Genomic DNA, 22,396 nt, shown 5'->3' with positions numbered 1-22,396 from the left:
AGATTACTTACTAACGTTACAGGAGTTGGAGGCTTGCATCCTTGATCTGTTCCCGGCAACGGTATCACACAGACAGACAGACAAAAGCCTTTTTCCTCCCCTCCAGATTTGAAAGACTCTTGTGCCCTCATTGGCCATTTTGGGTCAGGTGCCAGCAAGGTTACCTTAGCTTCTTAACCCTTTACAGGTGAAAGGATTTTGCCTCTGGTCAGGAGGGATTTTATAGCATTGTATACAGAAAGGTGGTTACCCTTCCCTTTATATTTATGACAATAGTCCATATGGCTAAAGCCAGGGCTTCACCCAGCCAAGTGCTGTGGAATCCATGTTGGCTCACTCACCCTTTCTCTGTCAGTGCCAGGTGAGAACTTCTGTCTTCCTCCAATGGTCAGCTCTTATTGTAGCCTTATGTCACCTCTTTGCATATTGGTTTCCTCTTGCAGTACCCCTGCTGAATTTACATGTTCTGCCTGCTGGAGTTTCCAGTTGTTAGGGGTCAGTAGTTCAGTCCTTGGGGTTCTCATTGTCTTTCCATTTCTCTATTAATATTCATATCACCCCAGACAGTTCTGTGATCCAAACACCTCATGTCTCCTGCTCTGCCTGAGGAACATGTAACACTTCTGCACCCACTGTGTAGCAGTCCCTAGTCAAGAAAGTCACTGTTATTCGTATCTTTAATACAAGTATAACAGAAAACTCCAACTTCGTCACAACCCTCTTTAAGTTTAGTTACCTTGCCATTCCATGTATTAGACAGAATATGCTGTTAGACTATCACAGGTTTTTCTCAACCTGTGGGTTGTGATCCAAAATTGGGTTGCCAGAATGTATCAAAAGGTCACATGGGACTGGTCATCAAAGTTCACAAATGTATCATGAGCCCAGAAAGGACTATGATATGTCTCACCTGTGCATCTATACAGGTCCCAAACCAAATATATCAGTAGATGTGATGAGATGAGAGAGGGAAAAATTAATAATATTACATGTAGAATTCAGTGTTAAATGCTTATAAGTTTAGCTCACTGTTGAAAGCCTCAAATTTCTGATGCGTGAAACATTGATATATTTAAACTAATAGTAATTTCCAGTTTGTAGTTTCAAGTTTCATAAGCAACTTTGTCATGGAGATAATTGTCATGGTACCCTTACTTTATGCTGAAGGTAACCTAGAAAAAAATTCTTGGTTGAAACAAAAAGTAGTTACAAAATCTGCTATAACATAATCTTTGTAAAATCAGCTTTTTCTGCCTTTTTATTTAAGATTCTGTTCTTATCAGGCAAGTCTTCAGTGAAAAACACAATGTGCCTCAATGTGAGGGGAGTTAATTGTTCATTCAGACATTCAGATAAGATGATCTGTCAAGAACAGTTTGTTTTGTTGTCTGAGGCTCCCTATGCCATGTTACATGTGCTGAATTCTGTCTTAAGTTCAGACTTTCGAATGGAATACTAATGTGAAGTTTATATATTTGAAAGGTCATTCAGTATAAAACTGTCACTAAACTGTATTTAAAACTGAAGGAAGCTTTCCTGTTGAAATTAATTTTAGTAATAATTTTTTGTGATCTTTATAGTTGCATATAGTACAAAACTCTCCAAAAAGGTTGAAGATCAATGTGTAGTGGCAGTTTAAAAAAACAAACAAACTCTAACAATGTTAGGAACCATTAGGAAAGAAATGGATAAGACAGAAAATGAAATCATAATGCCATTATATAAGTCCATGGAATGCCCACACCTTGAATATTATGTGCAGCTCTGATCACCCTATCTCAAAAAAGAAAATTAGAAAAGGTAGAGAGAAGGGCAACAAAAATGATTAAGGGTATGAAACAGCTTCCGTATGAGGGGGGAGAGAAAAAAAGACTGGAACTGTTCTGCTTAGAAGAGAGATGGTGAAGGTGCAATATGACAGAGGTCTATAAAATCGTGAATGGTTTGGATCAGGTGAATAGGGAAATGGTATTTACCGCTTCACAATAACACAAGAAAGAGGGGGGTCACCCATTGAAACTAATAAGCAGCAGGTTTAAAACAAATATAAGGAAGTACTTCTTCACATAATGCAGAGTTAACTTGTGGAACTCATTGCCAGGGAATGTTGTGAAGGCCAAAACTATACTGTGTTCCAAAAAGAATTAGATAAGCATGTGGAGAATAAGTCCATCAATGGCTATTAGCCAAGATGGTCAGAGATGCCACGCCATCCTCCGGGTGTCCCTAAATCTCTGACTGTGAGAAGCTGGGACTGGACAACAGGGATGGATCACTCATCATTGCCCTGTTCTGTTCATTCCTCTGAAGCATTTGGCATTGGCTATTGTTGGAAAACTGGATACTGGGCTAGATGGACCATTGGTCTGACCCAGTTTGGCCATTCTTCTGTTCTTACGGTCAAAATTGATTAGACATTGAACACTTGTGTGTTTACTAGTTTGAAGCTGTAGTTCTGTCTTAACTCATCCTGTTACGTAGACTTTTAAGTGTATTTTTAGCTCCTGTACTGTAGTCCTTTAACAGTAGCTAATGTAGGCCTTATTCTAATTTTTATCTGCACAAAGTGGGAAGTTTCAGGTCTTACGTGTGCTGCAGTACAACACAGCAAGGCAAGCTAAAAGCAGCATGGTAGCATTACGTCAGAGAAAGAACACTATTTAGCAAAAAGTTTATTGTGTTTAATTCCCTTTCACCTATCCAGAAATCAGGGCTATCTTAGCTTTTGGGACAGTAATTCCAATTGGTTTGAACCCCTGTTACCCTCTGGTGTTTTTTTGGGTATTGTGTTGAGTTATGTTGAGTTAAGCATCTGAGATGCTGCAACTGAGGTTGTAGTGGTCTTAACATGCAATTAACTGAAAAGTCTCTTTAGCTATTAAATTAGAGGTAGTTCCACTAACATTGGTTTAAGTCCAATTTAATTGGCACATGTAGATGGTATTAAGTTCATATTGTCAACAGAAGAAATGTTTTGTTTTATAAATAAAATATTTTGGCTACCTCTATTTCAAAATATCCCTATGCTCTGTTTTATATGCTGCTAGCAAAGTTAGTTATTTTCTTCAACTAGAACTATAGATTTAAATGTAAGCATCTGAAATTGGTTCAAATTGGTGGCATTTGCCAGTGTGTAACTGAAAACATTTCAATTAATTCACATCAAAGTTTTTTTAGGGGAAAGTAATTAGTGTGTGGGCTGACTAATTGGTGGTCCAGTTTGCTTCACTATAAGATTAGAAACTGTTGAATTACTAAACGTCCCCAGTCAGAGTTTGTCATGGAAACAGTGCAGCATGTGTGTGTGATGTCAGTTATGAGCTGGTGACAAGGACTGAATTTTGGAGAAACTAAGAGATTAATTAGGAGCCCAGGGCTGTAAAAAAGGCAATGTTAAAGGGCCTTGCTCATCTTACTTTATATAGTAATACCATTATCCTTCAATTTCTGTTAACAAGCTATATCAAAATACATTCCATTTTCTACTCTTTAAAATTAAAACATTTTAAATTCCTATTCCAAGGTGTTCGTAAATGTACAAACTGGAGAGGATGCCATAGCAGTAAAGGCTTAAACCTAGGAATATATGGACGTTCTGGAGCCAGGGTTTTAAATCCTAACAGATAACTCAGTCCATCGTTCTTCAAAATTAGATAAAGTAAATCCCACGCAGGTGGCTATCTGTAGGTCTTGTCTTTTCTTCTTTGTCATTGAAGTTAATGTGGCATTTTTTTCAGAAGAGTAGGTATTTGCCCAGTCTCCATGGCCAAAATTCTGTCTTCCACCACTGCTGTACAATCTCTTAGCTGGTTCCATCTATCCCATGGGACTGCATGTCAGGGGTGTGCTGTATTTTATTAAAATCTGAAGTGAAATAAACTTCAAGAGGGAAAGATACAAAGTAACTGTGAAAAAAACTTGGGAAAAGAATAGGCAGCAGAAATTCTAAGGTCATCAACTGAAAATGAAAGGGAGACTCTCATTCTTTCCTGTGTGGACTTCATTTTTTTGATAGTGGTCAGCTGTGTAGTTGTGAACATCATCTTCAGAGCTCTTCAGCAGCCATGTATGAGTAATGTGAATTGTATTTTTATCAGGGTGGATTTGATTTAAATCAAATTGATTTATAGCATGATTTAAATCACTAGTCAGGAAGACTCAATTTAATCATGGGTTTCTACATAAAAGGGCATTCTTGTTGGTTGTTATAACCTTAATACATGTTATTCACAACTCAGAGATGTAGGTTTTATTTTTAGAAGGTACACACTCTACATTTTTAAGTGATTTATTTTGAAAACTTTTCAGATAAGTTTTACAGGTATATCAAAAAATGAATGATTGTTTTATTTCATTTACTAAAGGTAATTGAAGCCGATATTTATGAAGTCATTGGGAGGTTAACTATCTCCAATTCAACAGGTTAATCATTAATATTTGGAGAATTTTCTTGCCAGGCTGTATTAGGAGAAGACCATCAACAGAGAGACATTTAAATTGTTTTATTTGACTAAAACAACAATGTTATGTATTCTGGATTTTTTACTTCAGCAGCAAACATATAATATTTTAACAAAACAATCTTATGAATTTTTGAATATAGTTAAACATTCAAGTTTTTTAAAATCAGGTTTGTTTTTGTTTAAAATTGTTTTTAACTAAAATAGTTAAGTGAAATATTTAAAAAAACAAATACAAAAATTATATCTACTATGTCAACCAGGTCAACATGAAAAACTTAAAATATTGGCTTCTGCAGCTAACTCAGTTGTCTTCACTTTCATTTTCCTGTTTGTTCATAATCTGGAAAAGAAAAACAAGCTTTCCTGCTTTTCAGGTCCCAAATGATTTCTCAATTTGGAATAAATTAGTCCAAAGCAAGAAAATATTCTTTCTACACCGGCAGAAGAAGCTACTGCTCTTAAAAGTGAGATTATCACTTCAACGGTCTCTGAATCCAAGTGCCTAAGTGACTTCCACCAGTTCACTGGTGTGACTTTCTTTAAAACATTGTCAGCAAACATATATTTCTTGAATGGTTAATCTTAAGCTCTGAAGTTTATTATAGTTGGCATTATGGAGGGATAATTGCTGGATGTCCATGTCATAGCCAACTCCTATTCTTCAGTAGTTAAGGTTTGACCCTGGTGCCAAGTATTGAGAATATTTGCAAGAAAATGAGCTGGAGATAGTGCTTATCCCATTCATTTTTTTAATGCTTGTAATTTATTTTTTACTCAAACATGAGAATTCAAGAATAGTCCAGAAGGAAGACAGGCAGTCCTTAAGAAAGAAGTATGAAATAAAAAAGTTTACCAACCTGAAGATCCTGCATGTTCAGACATGTTCCTTTTATCATCTTCAACGCAGCTTTCTCCTGAGAAGGAACACTTTTCATGATGTTGTTTCATTTGGGAAACCAGGCCTTGTATTTCTTTGTTGAACTGTTTGCATTTTGCACTCATGCCTGTCTTATCCACAGGTAGAGGAACTTCATTAAAATATTCCCAAACTGGGTCTCTTTTGCGGCCTGCTGCCATTATAGGTTTTTCCTTCTAGAGAATGGGATGGTAGATCTCAAATCAATGAAGGCTACACTCAGAAAGACCTCAAGACTTCTGGAATATGTTGCTCAGTTTCACTTTTGTTTCTACTGCCTGTCCTTCCCTTCTTACATTTATCTCCAGGCTTCTTCTCCTTGTGCAGATCTGTTCTGCCCCCAACAATCTTCTGTTCATTGAACTTTTTGAAACTTTTACGTTTAGAGAGAGTTAAGGGATTGACTCTATGTACACAAATTTGCAGAGGGACAATAGGTTGAGGTCTGTTATTTCTCACCTCTATTTATTTATTTATTTATTTATTTATTTATTTAAAAACATTTTTGCTGTTAACAAGCATGTTCTCTCTGGAGACACTAATCCACAGTTTGAGAACTGCAAAACTAAGCATCTGTGATGGTATCTTCTAGACTGAGCACTGAGTCCCATTGGGTAGACAGAAAGATTGATCTAAATAATCTATATAGAAGCCTTTGGAACACCATAAAATTGGGTCCCTAATCCATGAACTATTGGAACTCATTTACAAAACTTTTCTTAAACATTACATGACTATATTGTCTCATACTATAGAATTAGAATTTATAATCCCTATTCCATGATGAGATACATTATAGCTCAAAGATATCTTAATTAAAACTATCTTTTGATAGCTTTTTTCCTCAAAAAGCATTTTATCAAAAAAATCCGATTTAAATAAAAAAAATCCTTTTTTTTTTTTTTAATCATTGATTTTTATCCACCCGGATTTTTACCCTTTTTGTGAAGAGGTAGAAACACTAAGTTAAATATAGGTATTTAGTTGAGTTTGTGTTGTATTAAATTATTATTTTAATTGCCTATGCTCTGGTAGTTTGTGTATGGTAGACAGATGGGTTCTGACATTGTTGGGCTTGTTTTTCCTGGTAACCATTCTCCATTCTCTTTTGATGCTCTTCTTTATTGGGGAGATGGGGAACTTTGAAGATACCTCCCTCTTCCCAAAGTCTGTAATGGTTTGTTAGCTGAATTAGGATATGTAGTACTCCACTCATTCATTGTTCCACCCATCCACCCGTATATATATGGCAGGTGGGGTATGAACATTTTCTTCCATGTTTAGTGGCTTATTGTCCACATCATAGCCATATACCTTAAGTTACTTCTCTGCTGTTTTTGAAATCACATTTTCCTTTGAAATCAGAACATTGGGAAGTGGATGCCTGTTTGGATGTACCGTGGATGCCTGTTTGGATGTACAAAGCAGCACTAAAATTATTCCTTTTACTCTGAAGTTTATATAAGATTATGAACTGCATGTTCTTCACGGGCCTCTGTAGGTTCCCATTCTGGTATAATGTGCCACCCGGAGTCTCAAGGTACAAGGGGGCATTCTTTGCAGGAGTGGATATACAGAGGCACCGCTCAAAGATGTGCAGTTACTGATAAGTACTCTGCCTATCTGGCGTTTGGAGGGCTTACATAGTTAGTTCTTTCTTCTTGTTATAGCTGCAACCATATTTCAGGTGATGTGCGTGTAGTATGCTTATACTTACCTCTTACTCTCCCCAAAGTATTATACTGCAAGGTGGCAATGTACATAATTATTTGAAGAACGTTAAGGATATAAAGAGAATCTGGTAAACAATTTCAAAAATACTGTGATTCAAGGGGGAAAAGGGACTTTCCTCTTCTATTCTATTTTTTCCATATGATGGCCTGATAGTATGTATTGGGGGTTGCCAATAAAAGGCCAACATATACTAATAGTTAACCACAGTTATTTTCTATTGTATTATTTAACATTTCTATTAAGAGAAAACTATGATATCTTTTGGCAAATATTGACTTTATAATGGTTCAAAGAACAGCTTCAGAACTGAAAGTGACTACATTTGCACTAGCATTTACGTGTTATAGTAATTTTTTCTTTCAAATATTTGTCTAAATCTATTCAGGAGAGTATCAAGCCTAATTACTTTTGTTTTCCTGCTAGTCACCACAGTTAATGTTGTGTAGTTAATAATTTTCTATATAAAGAAATTCCACTCTTGCTCTTCTAATGACCTCATCTTAAGTTTATACTCCCTTGTTCTTGTATTTACTCCAGCTCATACAATGCTTCCTTCTTTCTCTTTCACAATTAATATACTGCTTACCTCAGTGAATTGCCATATGCAGGGGGCAGGGACAGTAACAACAGAGATCAATTTATGTAAATTTATGACTAAAAGATTGCAGCTTTGTTAAATAACTTAACAAGATAACATCTGAAGCAGTGTTGTTTGTAGTTTTGAAGACTGAGCTTGCACTTCAGGAAAATGAAACCACATGGTTCTCTCCTAATCTCTCCTGCCATTTGCTTTTAAAGGTCTACACATCTTCCCTTTTGTGAATCCATGCTGATTCTGCTTTTTTGTCGTAGTGTCCTCTTAATCTGTCCCTGGTCAATGCTGTCTCTAACTAGTTTTCCTAAATTCCTTTCTAAAAGTGAACTGTAGAAAAAATTATCAGAGATAAGAGACAAAACTTGCATTCCATTCTGCTTCCCGGAGCACTAATTATGTATGTGAATATATGCATGTTGGCAGCAACCCCTATAGTTAGATTGCCTTATTTTTGTTGAGGAGATCTAACATCTCTATTGTTTGCTGTAGTGTTTGAACTTTGACGAGACACATTTATAGTAACATACATATCTGTGTAAAAATTGAATCATGGGGAGGGTACAAGTTGAACAGGTGTTAAGTAACACGCAAGATATTTTTGTAACGGTAGAAGAAAAGGAACATCATCGAAATGGTGGCCAGGACTGAACAAAATTTGAATGAGGACTGTTGTGCACACTTTGTCATCACCACTGAATGTAAGAGTGTAAATGATACCTTGGAGATAACTACCCTCTCTTACCCTTCACAATTTGTGGTTGCTGGGTCACTCTTGCTGTCTGTCCCTGTGATTGACTTCTCTAAGACCAACAGTAAATGTTCTTTGGAAGGCCCCTTCTCTGGATCTTGTTCCCTGTGACTGTTCACCAGAGCTAAATTTTGACAAGTTTGGGTTCAGTACATATTTGATCAGGCTTTTAAATTAGCTAATAGGATTATTCTTGCAGAAAGGCGTAGAAGTATTTTAGAGTTTTTTAATTGGTAGAGTTATTTTTGTTAATTTTTATTACGAGGCATGCATGGGCAGATGGAAATGGACTTGTTATAAACTGTTAAAGAAAATAACTGTAAAACTTCACATTGGTGGTGTGTACTGTGAAAATGATGAATCATAATCTGAATATTAACTGCATAATTTCTGCAGCATCGTCTTCCAGTTAATCCTTGAAAAAGTTATGTTATGTGGTAGAGAAAACCAGTGATTTTGTTCTTAAGTTCCTTACACATTTATGGTGCTTTATAAGTAAAACATGATAATATTTGAGTGGGTAGAGGAAAAGTATGCTACCATAAATGCATCTTGAGTAAATGGGGTAAAATGAGCCAATGAACTCAGGAAAGGAGAGGTTATATTGGGTTTAATCAATACAAAATATTTTTTTTAAAATACACTAGGGGTGTAAGTTGTCTTTTTCATGTAAATTTTGAATGCTGTAGAGTTCACTGTCTTATGAATAATATTTTTCCTTATCCAGAAAAAAACATACACATAAAATTAGGACAGTTCTACTCTTGATAAACTTAGTTAAAATGCAATTGTGGATATTTAAAGGTTGGTGTTGATCTGACCAAGTATAGTAGAGCCTTCCCAACCAGCAAAGTGTCTATATAGGGCTTGCTTAGAAAAGGAGAAAGAATGGCTGTTTATAAACTTGTTCTAAACACCCTTGCTATCTTAGTCTTGGATTTCATGTCCAAGCTGGGTCCTGGGCATGTATGACTGTGTGTGGAGATATGGGGAGGGTGATGGCAAAGATGAAGTAATCGTTCAGAACTGGGAAGAAAATGCTACTGGAGTAAATTGTTTGACAAGCTAATTTCATTATGTACTTAATTTCTTTAGTAATTTTAATTTTTACCTCTTTTTAATAAGGACATTTCAGACACCAAAATCTTAAAGGATTGCATATTCAGCATTAGGAAGTTTGACAAAGCAATGTAGAAGCATTGCAGAAAAATCTAATCCAAGTCCTGACATCGTGCTGGAGTGCTGTGTGCTGCAATTCTTTAAACTAGCTGGAACGTTAAGTAACTTTTAATGCAATTTAATCTTGCATCATTGAGCTCTTTGGGTCACAGATGCTGTAATGTGATATACATTATTATTTATTCAGGAATAGAATTGACTGAGCCAGTCGGCAAGTGAGGGTGCTACACCATTACTGATAAAGAGCTATGCACTTTTTTCACAGTTATGCAAATCTCTGCACTGTCTGTGGCTGGCTGATTTGCACAATCAATATACAGTTATTTCTCAGCTTTATAGTATGTGGATTCCTCTACTCTTACTGGCTGACAGCCATTATTTAGTGTAGGGATTTGTTTGATCACTACATCGTTATTTCTCAGTAACCGCACAGTAAATATGCAAATCTTTCTCTGGCTACTATAATCCCACTACTCTGATTGGCTCATATAGTCAGAAATTTTAAGGTGCTTGCCTGCAACATAGATGCTACCTCAGCCTCTTCCCCCACTTCACCTGATGCAGAAAACAACCCCCTCCCCACATACATACATACACCGCTCCAAAAGAAAATAGGACTTTTAAATTCTTCTGGTAAAACTTGTTTGTTTGTTTGTTTTTTCAGTTTACGTTTTTGAAACCATTTGGTTCATTTTCATCCTTTCTCTTGTCCCTTTCCCTCTTCCCCTGGCAGCGAGGCAGTATTTCAAGAACAATTAATATATTTGTCTGTGTGTTTATATTGGGGTTTATCTCAGCCATGCCCTCTTACTTAAATTTTGAAACACAATCTAAACAAGACAGATTGTGGGTTTTCTGGAGGACAGAGCCTTGCATACCTGTAATGAGGAGGGGGAAAAAAGTTGGGGAAGCAAAGATGGAGAGAATGAGGAAGGATGAACCAAAAGGGATTAACTTTTATTTAAAAGCAATTTGTCTTTCATCATACTGACAGCAAGACCCCATCTTGTGTTTTATAGTTTCTGCTGCTTCTATGTCGAATATTATGTTTCATTTAATGTAGGTATAATGGTAACCTCTAGATGTGCCCTGGTAACTTGTTAATAGTAGGTGGGCACTCAGTTATAAGTGTTGAATGGAATAGAAATATCTTGGTTACCTCGAATGCTGTGTATGACCATAGTTATAAGGAAACTTTCTGAGCTTGTTTCATTTCAATTAAGATGGTTAAAAGCAGCATTTTTCTTCTGCATTGTAAAGTTTCAAAGCTGCATTAAGTCAGTGGTCAGTTCTAAACTTTTGAAAGAACAACCATGTTTTGTTCAAGAGTTACGAACATTTCAGAGTTATGAACAACCTCCATTCCGGAGGTGTTCATAACTCTGAGGTTCTACTGTACTCTCTGGGAATGGTTTTACAATGGTTTCCACATTATAGTAGCTCCATCTAGGCTGTATTTCCCTAGTTTGTTTGTGAGAGGGTCATGGAAGACAGTATCAAAAGCCTGACTAAAGTCAAGATATATCACATCTATCATTTCCCCCCATCCACAAAGCTTGTTATCATGTATGGTAGTAGTGTGCTCTGTTTGGAGACTCCTGCTATACAAAGGTGGAATTGACATGTTCATGTAATTCTAAGGATTTGTCATTTTTGTACTTTTTATAATAGTGGACAGAGTATCTTTTGATTTCTTAATTTTTAATTTTGTTTTGTGAGCAGTTGAAGAATACTGCTTGGGGTTTTCAGAGAAGCCTGAGGAGTGATGTACACACTAACTTGCCCTGCCCATGCACGGATTTGAACCAAAATAACTAAATTGCTTGCATTTTTTGTTGTCTTGATGCAAGTTTTTGTCTTGATCAGCCCTCAGGGAGATAGCTACCCATTCTCTGAGTTTCAGTGGGAGCAAGGTGCCTAATACCCTTAAGCTCATTGAAAATTCCAGTCACTGTTCTTCAGTTATTCAACAGTACCAGTCCAGATGGAAGAGTAGAGCTTCCTTTACCTAGCAGCTTGAAAACAGAAAATAAAATTTGAGGCTATATTTTAAAAATGAATCATGCACAGTTGGAAAGGCCTGACTCTTGTCAGCTAATGTGCATATTGGGGTATGCATACACACACAACCAGACACAGAACTGACTATCTGTGCATGCAGATCCCCAAGTTGCCAATTCTTAAATTACTGAAAATCTCTGTCTGTTGTGAGTGAATGTTAACAGTTGTGTTACTGTTCTGTATATTGAACAGTTGAATGGAGTTCGCTTTTATAATGCATTTCATTCACACGGGATCTCAACATTCTTTACAGACACTGTACAGATGTTACCTTTCACAATTAAATTGCCATTTGCCACTGCAACTCTAAATCAGTAAGGGTGGGGCTATTAAAATTAAACCACATCTTTTTGAAGTTGCTGGTGAAAGTATGTACCTGTTAAGGGAAAAAATCTCTCCCTTTGAGCACCGAAGAAACTAGTAAAAACTGTTAACAAATATATGAAATGTACTTTACTAAAGGTGAAAGCCTAAAACCTTGTTAAAGATAAATTTTGCTTCAGATTTTTTCCTCTCAAAGCATTTAGCTCACTTCTTGATTTATTTATCCCTTTGTACTTTGTGATAGTTTGTATAGGAGATGCTGTGAAAACTTAAATTGTATTGTATTCCTGTGTTTTTGTGCTGTGAAACAATGTTAAATGCTTTATGAAGCAAACACTAGTTATATATTTTCTCAGTTTTCTTACACAACCTTATTGTGTTTTCCATGAAACAGTAGAATCTGACTGTCTCTCACTCTAGTCTTTTCCTGTTGGTTAGCAAAGATGTAATAGCAAGTAATTTAGTGAGGTCTCATGCCACTTCTCCAAGATTATTTTTATAGATTACAGTACAGAACACAAAATAATATATTTCATATATAAAGCTTTTATTAATGACATAATACAACACAAAATGAATTTAGTTCATTTATCTCTTTTGTTTTTGTACACACATTTGCTAATTCTCAAAATTAACTAATTAGCAATGGGGTTTTCAATTAGTGTGAATTAGCTGAGATTCTGCTGTTTCCATATTTCATTTCTTGTAACAAGTCAGTGTTCCAAAGAGTTATATGTTTTGAATCCTTTCTGCTGCTCTTTTGACAGATTCATAGAGAGTATTTCATTCTTAGGACTATGTTTTCATCTTGATTTCTAGATTAATTAACGTGCCCCCTACAACAACATATCTCCCCCACACGCTCATTTAGAACAGAAGACTGGGCGTCAGGACCCCTGCATTCTGTTCCTGGCTCTGCTACTGACTTGGTGTGTGATCTTGGCAAAAATCTTTTATGTTCTGATTTTCAAAGATGCTGAACAGCTGCAGTGCTTCCTGCTAACATTCTGTGCCTCATTTTCCTCACATGTAAAATCAGTATAGTAATGCCTATTTCACAGAGGTATCTTATTTGTTAATATATGTGAAGAACATTTGGACCCTTAGGTGGTCAAAGTACAAAGTATTGTTTTTCTTAGAGGAGATGCTTACTGAACCCAAAACTGTAAACCATGATAAATCTTCTTACCTGTTTACCTAAAACCAGGCTCCAGCAATGTCTGGAATTATTGATTCTCATAAATATATCATTATTTCTCATATAATTGGTATATCAGATACTGATCCACTTTGAGCAGCTGTTCATAGGTTTATATGGATGTAGTTGATATTAAACTTATTTTCCTTTTAAGTCAAGTCAATTTTGGTGGTGAAGCGTGTCTTATTGGTTACCTAGAGCAGCGGTTCTCACAACAAATTTTTTGGTGGCCTCAGAGTGCAGCCACCAATTCTTGCTGGTGGCTGCTCTGACAATTTTTCCTAATTTACTTAATTAACTTTAGGAAAAACAAATAATTATGCACACATACATGTCCAAATCTTTGTAATTTATTTATGATGGGGCTGGGGTTTTTTTGTTTTTGTTTTGCCAGACTTCAATAATAAAAATAATGTACAGTTGTCTCTATTATTTACTGAACCTAAACAGAATAGAAACACAGATAAGGTGCTTTGCGTGTTTTGCTTTTTTGGTTGATTTTTTTTTCAGACTTGCTAGCTAGTAAGTCTGCTACTATGATAATTGATAGTTGTATATTTGTTAATGTCACTTTTCACAGCAGACTTACTCAGCCCTGGCAAGCTGGAGGACAAATTAAGCCCTGGATGGGGGGGGCAGGGATGATGGGGGAGCTGGGTGGAGGGCCCGAGGAGGCAGCTGGGGTCAGGGCGATGGTGGGGGTTCTGAGCCTGGGGTCCCACTGCAAAGCTGGGGGAAGGAGGAGGCAGTGGGGTCAGAGGCAATATGGGGGGACAGAGCCCGAAGCCCAGCAGCTGGGAGATGGAGCCCACTGCTGCACGGCTAGAACCTGCCGCCCACTCCAGGGCTGAAGCCTGAGCCCCACCGCCCTGGGAAAGTGGAATAATCTCACTGGTTGCCTGCTCCTACAGTGTTTGGGGCTCCAGAAGGGGGTAGGGACCAGCACCTGCTGGCAGCCTCAGGGGAGGGGGGCTACTGCTTATCCCCACCTCATCATCACACCAGAGGCTGTGGCCACATGTGGCCATGGTGGCTGCATTTGAGAGAAACTGCCCTAGAGCCTGAAATCCTTGATGTACACAGAATGGGTATGTTTGCTCATCCTTTTCCACACAGAGTCCAGGAAGAACAGGTAAGCTTTGCAATGTAACCCTAAAAGGAAAAAAAAATCAGGTTCTGATGAAACAAGTCCCACAGTTGAAGACCCCTTGCTGAAAAAACAATCTGACTCCAGTCACTGTGCAGTTAAAATGGGGACTCCTTTGCACAAAGTAAATTTCAGATTTCAATATATCTAAAGAAAATTGTTCTCATTATGATGATGGGCTTGTATTTGCTATCCCAAATATATTTAAACACTCTAATTTTATGTACTCATATGTAATATTGCAAAACTTTTGTTGTGATTGTAATAAATGCTTGTGAAACATGTATATGAAGTCTTCATCGATAAACAATGCAGGTGATGCATAATTATCTTTTTTTCCTTTAAAGTTCCGTTATATGATTTATACACTGTCATATTGCTTTAACATGCAATTCCATATGAGATGACCACAGCTCTGAGTTAATGCAAAGCACTTTTTTATTGAGTATCCATTATCTGATTTGAAACTTAATCAGAGCAAATAACAAAACGATTTTAGTATAATATATGCTTGAGACTGCAGAACTCAGCTGGCTGAGTCAGTAAATGCTGACCCAGTCTTTCACCAGCTCATTTGGAAGTCAAGCTGTGTTGTAATAAATGGGTTGTTAATATCATAAAAAAATCTTAATATATTGAAAACTGGGAAAATAGCAGAGAGAACTGTCCAAATGATGAGAGAAGAGAAACATTTACAAGTTAGTTGGCATGGGTGCAGAATGTTGTATTTCCAGACTGTTTTGGAGAAAAGTTCGGATTAAGAATACTGCTACTCTGCATGTATATAGTGCTTTTCATCTCATGTTTTCACGTCTCTTGTCAAAAATGATTTAAGTATTAAGTGAAGAAGTTGAGACACAAAGAAATTAAATGAGTTGTACAAGGTCACATAGGAAGTCATTTGCAGAGTCAAAAATGGAACTCTGATTTCCTGCCTCCCAGTCTTCTGCTCTAACCGTACAGCTTGGTCTCCTATGTCTAAATTCTCTAGAAATGTTTTTGTAAATAAAAGGAGTTGGAAAATTTTACTATTATGTGGGTTAAACAAAGGAAGAGAAGCTACTGAAATTAAATTGATTTTTCCAAGTATTAGTGTTTGAAGCTTTGTGTAGTATATCAGTTTTGCTTTTAAATAATGATTTAAATCAGTTTTTCCTCTTATATCCCTTCTATCATACAATATCCTTAATTTTCTTACTCTCTTGAGCTACCTATTATTTTTGCAAAGTTATGTTTTATTATTTGGTTCTTTGCTGTGACCCACAGTGACAGGGCTACCTGCCAAATGAAATTTTTTTTTAGATAATGAATATTACAGCAGGAAAAAAATTGCTTGTATGGATTTGACTAACAACTAGAAAACTGTGTATAAAATACTGCTAAGCACTGGGATGGGAATACTGTCAAATTCTCTGTGTGTGTGTGTGTGTGTGTGTACAGGAACTTGACAAGAGGAGTTGGTAGATTTAGAGAGATTCTAAGAGCTGTTGAAACAAGAACTACACAAAATCTACGAATGGTGAGTTTTACAAACTTACATTGCTTAAAATCTAAATGTATAAATGATAAACATACATTTATTACAGAGGCAAACAAATCAGATTACAGCACTGTAGTCTATTCGTTACTAAAACCTATACAATTTTGCAAAATTTGGGATTAAAATAATTAGTAAAAACAGAAGAGACTGTTTGATCAGCCGTCTTTCTTCCCTTCTCTCCATTCATCTGACTTCCCTTCTCTCCTTCTTTATCTAGTTGTTGTGTAAAATGAATTAGGCTTGGAACCATGATAAATGTCTAATGAACTTTACTGTATTTCAGTTCCGCAGAGGCATTGTTTCATCACTCTTAGGGTTCTGCACTGTTTGTTTTTGTTTTTCCAGAATACTGACTTTGAGTTCCATTGTCATGTAAATTACCTCTTCTCTCCCATAAAACTTCTTCAAAAAAGAGAACCCATAAAGGAGGTTCATATCCATATCCATATCAAGTAAGCATTCACTAAACAAGTGTTAACAAATATAAATCAAAAGTTTTCAGATAAGAATAAGGGATATGCAACACTCATTATAATGCATTTTGTCTTTTATCAGAGGGGTAGCCATGTTAGTCTGGATCTGTAAAAGCGGCAAAGAGTCCTGTGGCACCTTATAGACTAACAGACGTATTGGAGCATAAGCTTTTGTGGGTGAATACCCACTTCGTCGGATGCATGTAGTGGAAATTTCCAGAGGCTGAGGACTGTATGTGATGGCCAGTGGAGTTCTGTTGGTTTCTTTCTTGGGCTTGTCTTGCAGCAGGAGGCTTCTGGGTACACGTCTGGCTTTGTTGATCTGTTTCCTTATTCCTCGTGTGGGTATTGTAGTTTGAGAATGCTTGGTGAAGATCTTGTAGGTGTTGGTCTCTGTCTGAGGGGTTGGAGCAAATGCGGTTGTACCAGCGACACCATCACAGGGCCTAACCAGATCAGCCACACCATCACCAGTTCATTCACCTGCACGTCCACCACCTCAACTGCTAGAAGAGGGTCTCATCCTCCCTGATTGAACTAACCCTGATTGTTAGTTCAATTGTTATCCCTCGCCTGATTCTTGCTTGCATATTTATACCTGCCTCTGGAAATTTTCACTACATGCATCTGACGAAGTGGGTATTCACCCACGAAAGCTTATGCTCCAATATGTCTGTTAGTCTATAAGGTGCCATAGGACTCTTTGCAATTTTGTCTTTTGTTGTTCTAAACCATTTTTACAGACGTCCTAGACAAGAGTTCTAGTATAGTCTCTCCAAAACTTCCAAAACACCATTAGAAAATCAGTTAGCTTTTTTTAATGAGATCTCAAAAACCACATTTTTCATAAATGGTGAAATATTAGACATTTAAAGGAGGCCAGTAATATTCCATGTAAAAAGTGTAAATAGAACAATAAGAAATGGAAGGTAGGTTTCTTACGTTACAAGGATCAAAAAATGAAAGATGTCACTCATACAGTGACACTTCTGGCTCAGTGGCTAACCATCTGTTGCTAAGAAATGCTGACAACTCTTGTACAGATGCTGAGGTTGTCCCATTTCTATAGCAGTCCACTTTACCACTTCTAAGACTCCAAAATTCAGAATTTTTCAACACTGTCATCCAGGGTCATATGTAGCTAATACACATATGTATAAAGCATTTAGAAAGGGATTAAGCTGATAGTTTTGGATCTAAGACAGTCTTTTTGGCACAATCCTTCTGGGGTACAAAATATATCGGAAGGACAGAACAGGTCGTGCGAGGGCGGGGGAGGAGGGTGTCGCACTATATGTGAAAGAAAATGTAGAATCAAATGAAGTAAAAATCTTAAATGAATCCACATGTTCCCTAAAATCTCTATGGATAGTAATTCCATTCTCTAATAAGAATATAACAGTAGGGATCTATTGTCGACCACCTGACCAGGACAGTGATAGTGACTATGAAATGCTAAGGGAGATTAGAGAGGCTACCAAAATAAAGAACTCAATAACAGTGGCAGATTTCAGTTATCCCCATATGGACTGGATACATGTCACCTCAGGACAAAATGCAGAGACAAAATTTCTCATTACCTTAAATGACTGCTTCTTGGAGCAGCTGGTACAGGAACCCACAAGGGGAGAGACAGTTCTCGATTTAGTCCTGAGTGGAGCGCAGGATCTGATCCAAGAGGTAACTATAACGGCACCACTTGGAAATAGTGACCATAATCTAATAACATTTAACATTCCTATGGTGGGAAGAACACCTCAGCAGCCCAACACTATGGCATTTAATTTCAGAAAGGGGAACTGTGCAAAAATGAGAAGGTTAGTTAAACAGAAATTAAAAGGTACAGTGACTAGAGTGAAATCCGTGCAAGCTGCATGGACACTTCTCAAAGACACCATAATAGAGGCCCAACTTAAATGTATACCCCAAATTAAAAAACACAGTAAAAACTAAAAAAGAGCCACCATGGCTTAACAACCATGTAAAAGAAACAGTGAGAGATAAAAAGGCATCTTTTAAAAAGTGGATGTCAAATCCTAGTGAGGTAAATAGAAAGGAGCATAAACACTGCCAAATTAAGTGTAAAAATGTAATAAGAAAAGCCAAAAAGGAGTTTGAAGAACAGCTAGCCAAAAACTCAAAAGGTAATAACAAAATGTTTTTTAAGTACATCAGAAGCAGGAAGCCTGCTAAACAACCAGTGGGGCCCCTGGAGGATCGAGATACAAAAGGAGCACTTAAAGACGATAAAGTTATTGTGGAGAAACTAAATTAATTCTTTGCTTCAGTTTTCACAGCTGAGGATGTCAGGGAGATTCCCAAACTGAGCCGTCCTTTGTAAGTGACAAATCTGAGGAATTGTCACAGATTGAAGTGTCGTTAGAGGAGGTTTTGGAATTAATTGATAAACTTAACAGTAACAAGTCACCGGGACCAGATGGCATTCACCCAAGAGTTTTAAAGAACTCAAATGTGAAATTGCGGAACTATTAACTATGTCCTTTAAATCAGCTTCTGTAGCCAATGACTGGAAGATAGCTAATGTAACGCCAATATTTAAAAAGGGCTCTAGAGGTGATCCCAGCAATTACAGACTGGTAAGTCTGACGTTAGTACCGGGCAAATTAGTTGAAACAATAGTAAAGAATAAAATTGTCAGACACATAGAAGAACATAAATTGTTGCGCAAAAGTCAACATGGTTTCTGTAAAGGGAAATCATGTCTTACTAATCTATTATAGTTCTTTGAGGGGGTCAACAAATATGTGGACAAGGAGGATCCAGTGGACATAGTGTACTTAAATTTCCAGAAAGCCTTTGACAAGGTCCCTCACCAAAGGCTCTTATGTAAATTAAGTTGTCATGGGATAAGAGGGAAGATCCTTTCATGGATTGAGAACTGGTTAAAAGACAGGGAACAAAGGGTAGGAATAAAAGGTAAATTTTCGGAATACAGAGGGGTAACTAGTGATGTTTCCCAAGGGTCAGTCCTAGGACCAATCCTATTCAACTTATTCATAAATGATCTGGAGAAAGGGGTAAACAGTGAGGTGGCAAAGTTTGCAGACGAAACTAAACTGCTCAAGATACTTAAGACCAAAGCAGACTGTGAAGAACGTCAAAAAGATCTCACAAAACTAAGTGATTGGGCAACAAAATGGCAAATGAAATTTAATGTGGATAAATTTCAAAGTAATGCACATTGGAAAAAATAACCCCGACTATACATACAATATGATGGGGCCTAATTTAGCTACAACTAATCAGAAAAGAGATCTTGGAGTCATCGTGGATAGTTCTCTGAAGACATCCATGCAGTGCACAGCAGCAGTCAAAAAAGCGAACAGGATGTTAGGAATCATTTAAAAAGGGGTAGAGAATAAGAGAGAGAATATCTTATTGCACTTATATAAATCCATGGTATGCCCACATCTTGAATACTGTGTACAGATGTGGTCTCCTCAAAAAAGATATACTGGTATTAGAAAAGGTTCAGAGAAAGGCAACTAAAATGATTAGGGGTTTGGAATGGGTCCCATATGAGGAGAGATTAAAGAGGCTAGGACTTTTCAGCTTGGAAAAGAGGACACTAAGGGGGGATATGATAGAGGTATATAACATCATGAGTGGTGTGGAGAAAGTGAATAAGGAAAAGTTATTTACTTGTTCCCATAATATAAGAACTAGGGCCACCAAATAAAATTAATGGACAGCAGGTTTAAAACAAATAAAAGCAAGTTCTTCTTCACACAGCGCACAGTCAACCTGTGGAACTCCTTGCCTGAGGAGATTTTGAAGGATAGGACTAGAACAGGGTTTAAAAGAGAACTAGATAAATTCATGGAGGTTGTCCATTAATGGCTATTAGCCAGGATGTGTAAGGAATGGTGTTCCCTAGCCTCTGTTTGTCAGAGGGTGGAGATAGATGGCAGGAGAGAGATCACTTGATCATTACCTGTTAGGTTCACTCCCTCTGGGGCAGCTGTTGTTGGAAACTGTTGGCAGACAGAATACTGGCCTGGATGGACCTTTGGTCTGACCCAGTATGCCCATTCTTATGTTCTTTATTTTAAGCTGGAGAAATAGAGATATACAGTACCCAGAACATTTTGGCCAAAAAACAAACCTTTTTTATGTTCTCTGTCTCTTATGAACTATTTCACTGATGTTCACTTGAACTTGTTTGGAGGTAGATTTTTCATGTTAATATTTTATTTGTGAGTTTCTTCAATGATCAGGGAGAACAGAATTTTTAACAATTTTTAATAGTTTTGTGGTATGCAGGAAGACAAATGAGAATATGTAGTTTGGGGTTTTTTTAAAACAAATTTATTCTTCAAATGTTTTATTTTCAGTCTACATAGAAATTACCAGGGGAATAAATTAGTTCTCTTTTTGAAGTAAAATATATATAACACAATGAAAGCTATTGCAGCAAGAGTTCAACAAAGGCCATTTTATTGAGCTCTTGAAAAATAACAAAGGGATTAAAAACCTTTAGTCTACATATTGTGGTGGTGATGCAATTTGAGTTATATTTTTATGGATATTAAAAGCCCACTGAGATTTTATTTGGGGAAGAATACAGGAATTAATTTCCTTGCATGGTGATCATAATATACTGTCAGATTCCTTCTTTTACGGAAGTTAAGCTCTGTTATACTGTTTAGGATTTCTGGGGCGGGGGAGGAGGGCAATCAAGATAAACATCTGATTCAAAGCTGGCAGTGTTTGTTGCTAGTGCTGCTGTCACAATTCAGGGGTAACTATACTGCATTCCCACTCCATGGACCTTCAAGGGCACTCAAGGTTTCAGGACCCCAGCCATTACTTCTGGGTGGAGACACTCTCTCCCTCCTGACCAGGGGTTATAAGGCTGCACCGCCCCCTGCCTTACACTGTGATATCCCCAGGAAGTCATTCTGCCTGAAGGCCAGCACTGAAGCTGTGCTTTCTCTCCAAGGGCTCTGAGCAGTATATTGCAGAGGTTATAAGTTAGACTCTGCTGAGAAGGAGCAGTGTGCTATTTATTCTTAGGATAAAGCATCACAGAGGAAATACTTAAACAATACAAGTTCTTTCACTCTACTGAATGTACCAGAAACTGTTCATCTTCCACATGGGGAGTCTGGTAGGCCAACATCTCTTCAGTAAGGGTTGGGGTCTCCCTTGGACAGTTTTGTCCATTTTCTTACTCTAAATGAAGCCCCCAGTCAGTTTAAACTCAGGCTTTATATATCCTAAATTCTATTTTTGTCTCTTGGTCTCAGAAAACCCAGCCTGAACCATATACGAAATCACCCCAACAGGTGGTGCTTAGTTGTTTACTATCCCGAGGTAATTGCCCCCTAATATTTTTAGTTCCTGTAGGAGCTGTAATAACTGTCCCCCACAGAGCAGAATAGAATCATACATAAACCATTCATAAGTTTAATGCAGTGGTCCCCAAAGATATTGCATGCGATATCTGTCACAGCTACTATTTGTATTGTCGGAGCAATGAGAGGGCCCAATCAGGGTTGAGGCTGCATTGTGGCAGGCACCGTTTCAGCACATAGGGAGACATTGTCCCATCACAAAAAATTTAGTCTAAGGCCCTGATACTCATACACTTATACATATTAATAATCAAATGGAGTTTAATGGAATTACTTGCATATGTAAAACTACTTCGTGCATACATGTTTGTAGAAGAGGACATAGAGAACAGAAAGATGAGGGCAATGGTGATAGCTAATCTGTGTAAACACTTGTTCCTATGTGCACAGCTTGATGGCAAAATTATTGATATTTGTGACAAGATGGCCGATGTTAGTATTGTGGGTCCTGTGCTTTTCTTGGTGGGGGGCTAAGATGCCACCTCTCGCCCCTGCTCTTGGGGCGCTGAGGTCCCCGCTAGTGGCTCGGGAAGGTGGTAGAGGAGGGAAGCGGGGGAGGGGCCTGGGTCCTGACCCTCTTCCCCCTTGGGTGGGGTACCTTCGGTCCTTAGACACTGGGGGAGGGAGTCTCCCTCCCCTG

General features: G+C 37.5%; 1 protein-coding gene across 8 annotated transcripts in view; it reads left to right on the top strand.

The window, feature by feature from the left end:
• The window catches only part of TTC7B (tetratricopeptide repeat domain 7B), a 322,836-nt gene that overhangs the window by 93,448 nt on the left and 206,992 nt on the right, over nucleotides 1-22,396 (top strand). For 6 of the 8 annotated variants that reach the window (XM_037900827.2, XM_037900831.2, XM_037900828.2 and 3 more), the window contains one exon: nucleotides 15,806-15,884. The exons of 1 other annotated variant lie outside the window; for it this stretch is intronic. In XM_037900827.2, coding sequence (XP_037756755.1) covers nucleotides 15,806-15,884 — 79 coding nt within the window. Of the gene's footprint in view, nucleotides 1-15,805; nucleotides 15,885-16,250; nucleotides 16,358-22,396 lie in introns of those variants that run through there. One more of the 8 variants, XM_037900832.1, reaches the window with a different exon arrangement.

This window comes from Chelonia mydas, chromosome 6, assembly GCF_015237465.2.
Source record: "Chelonia mydas isolate rCheMyd1 chromosome 6, rCheMyd1.pri.v2, whole genome shotgun sequence".
Lineage (NCBI taxonomy): Eukaryota > Metazoa > Chordata > Testudines > Cheloniidae > Chelonia > Chelonia mydas.
Note: the sequence above shows the minus strand (reverse complement) of the source record. Positions and strands in the feature narration are given on the sequence as shown.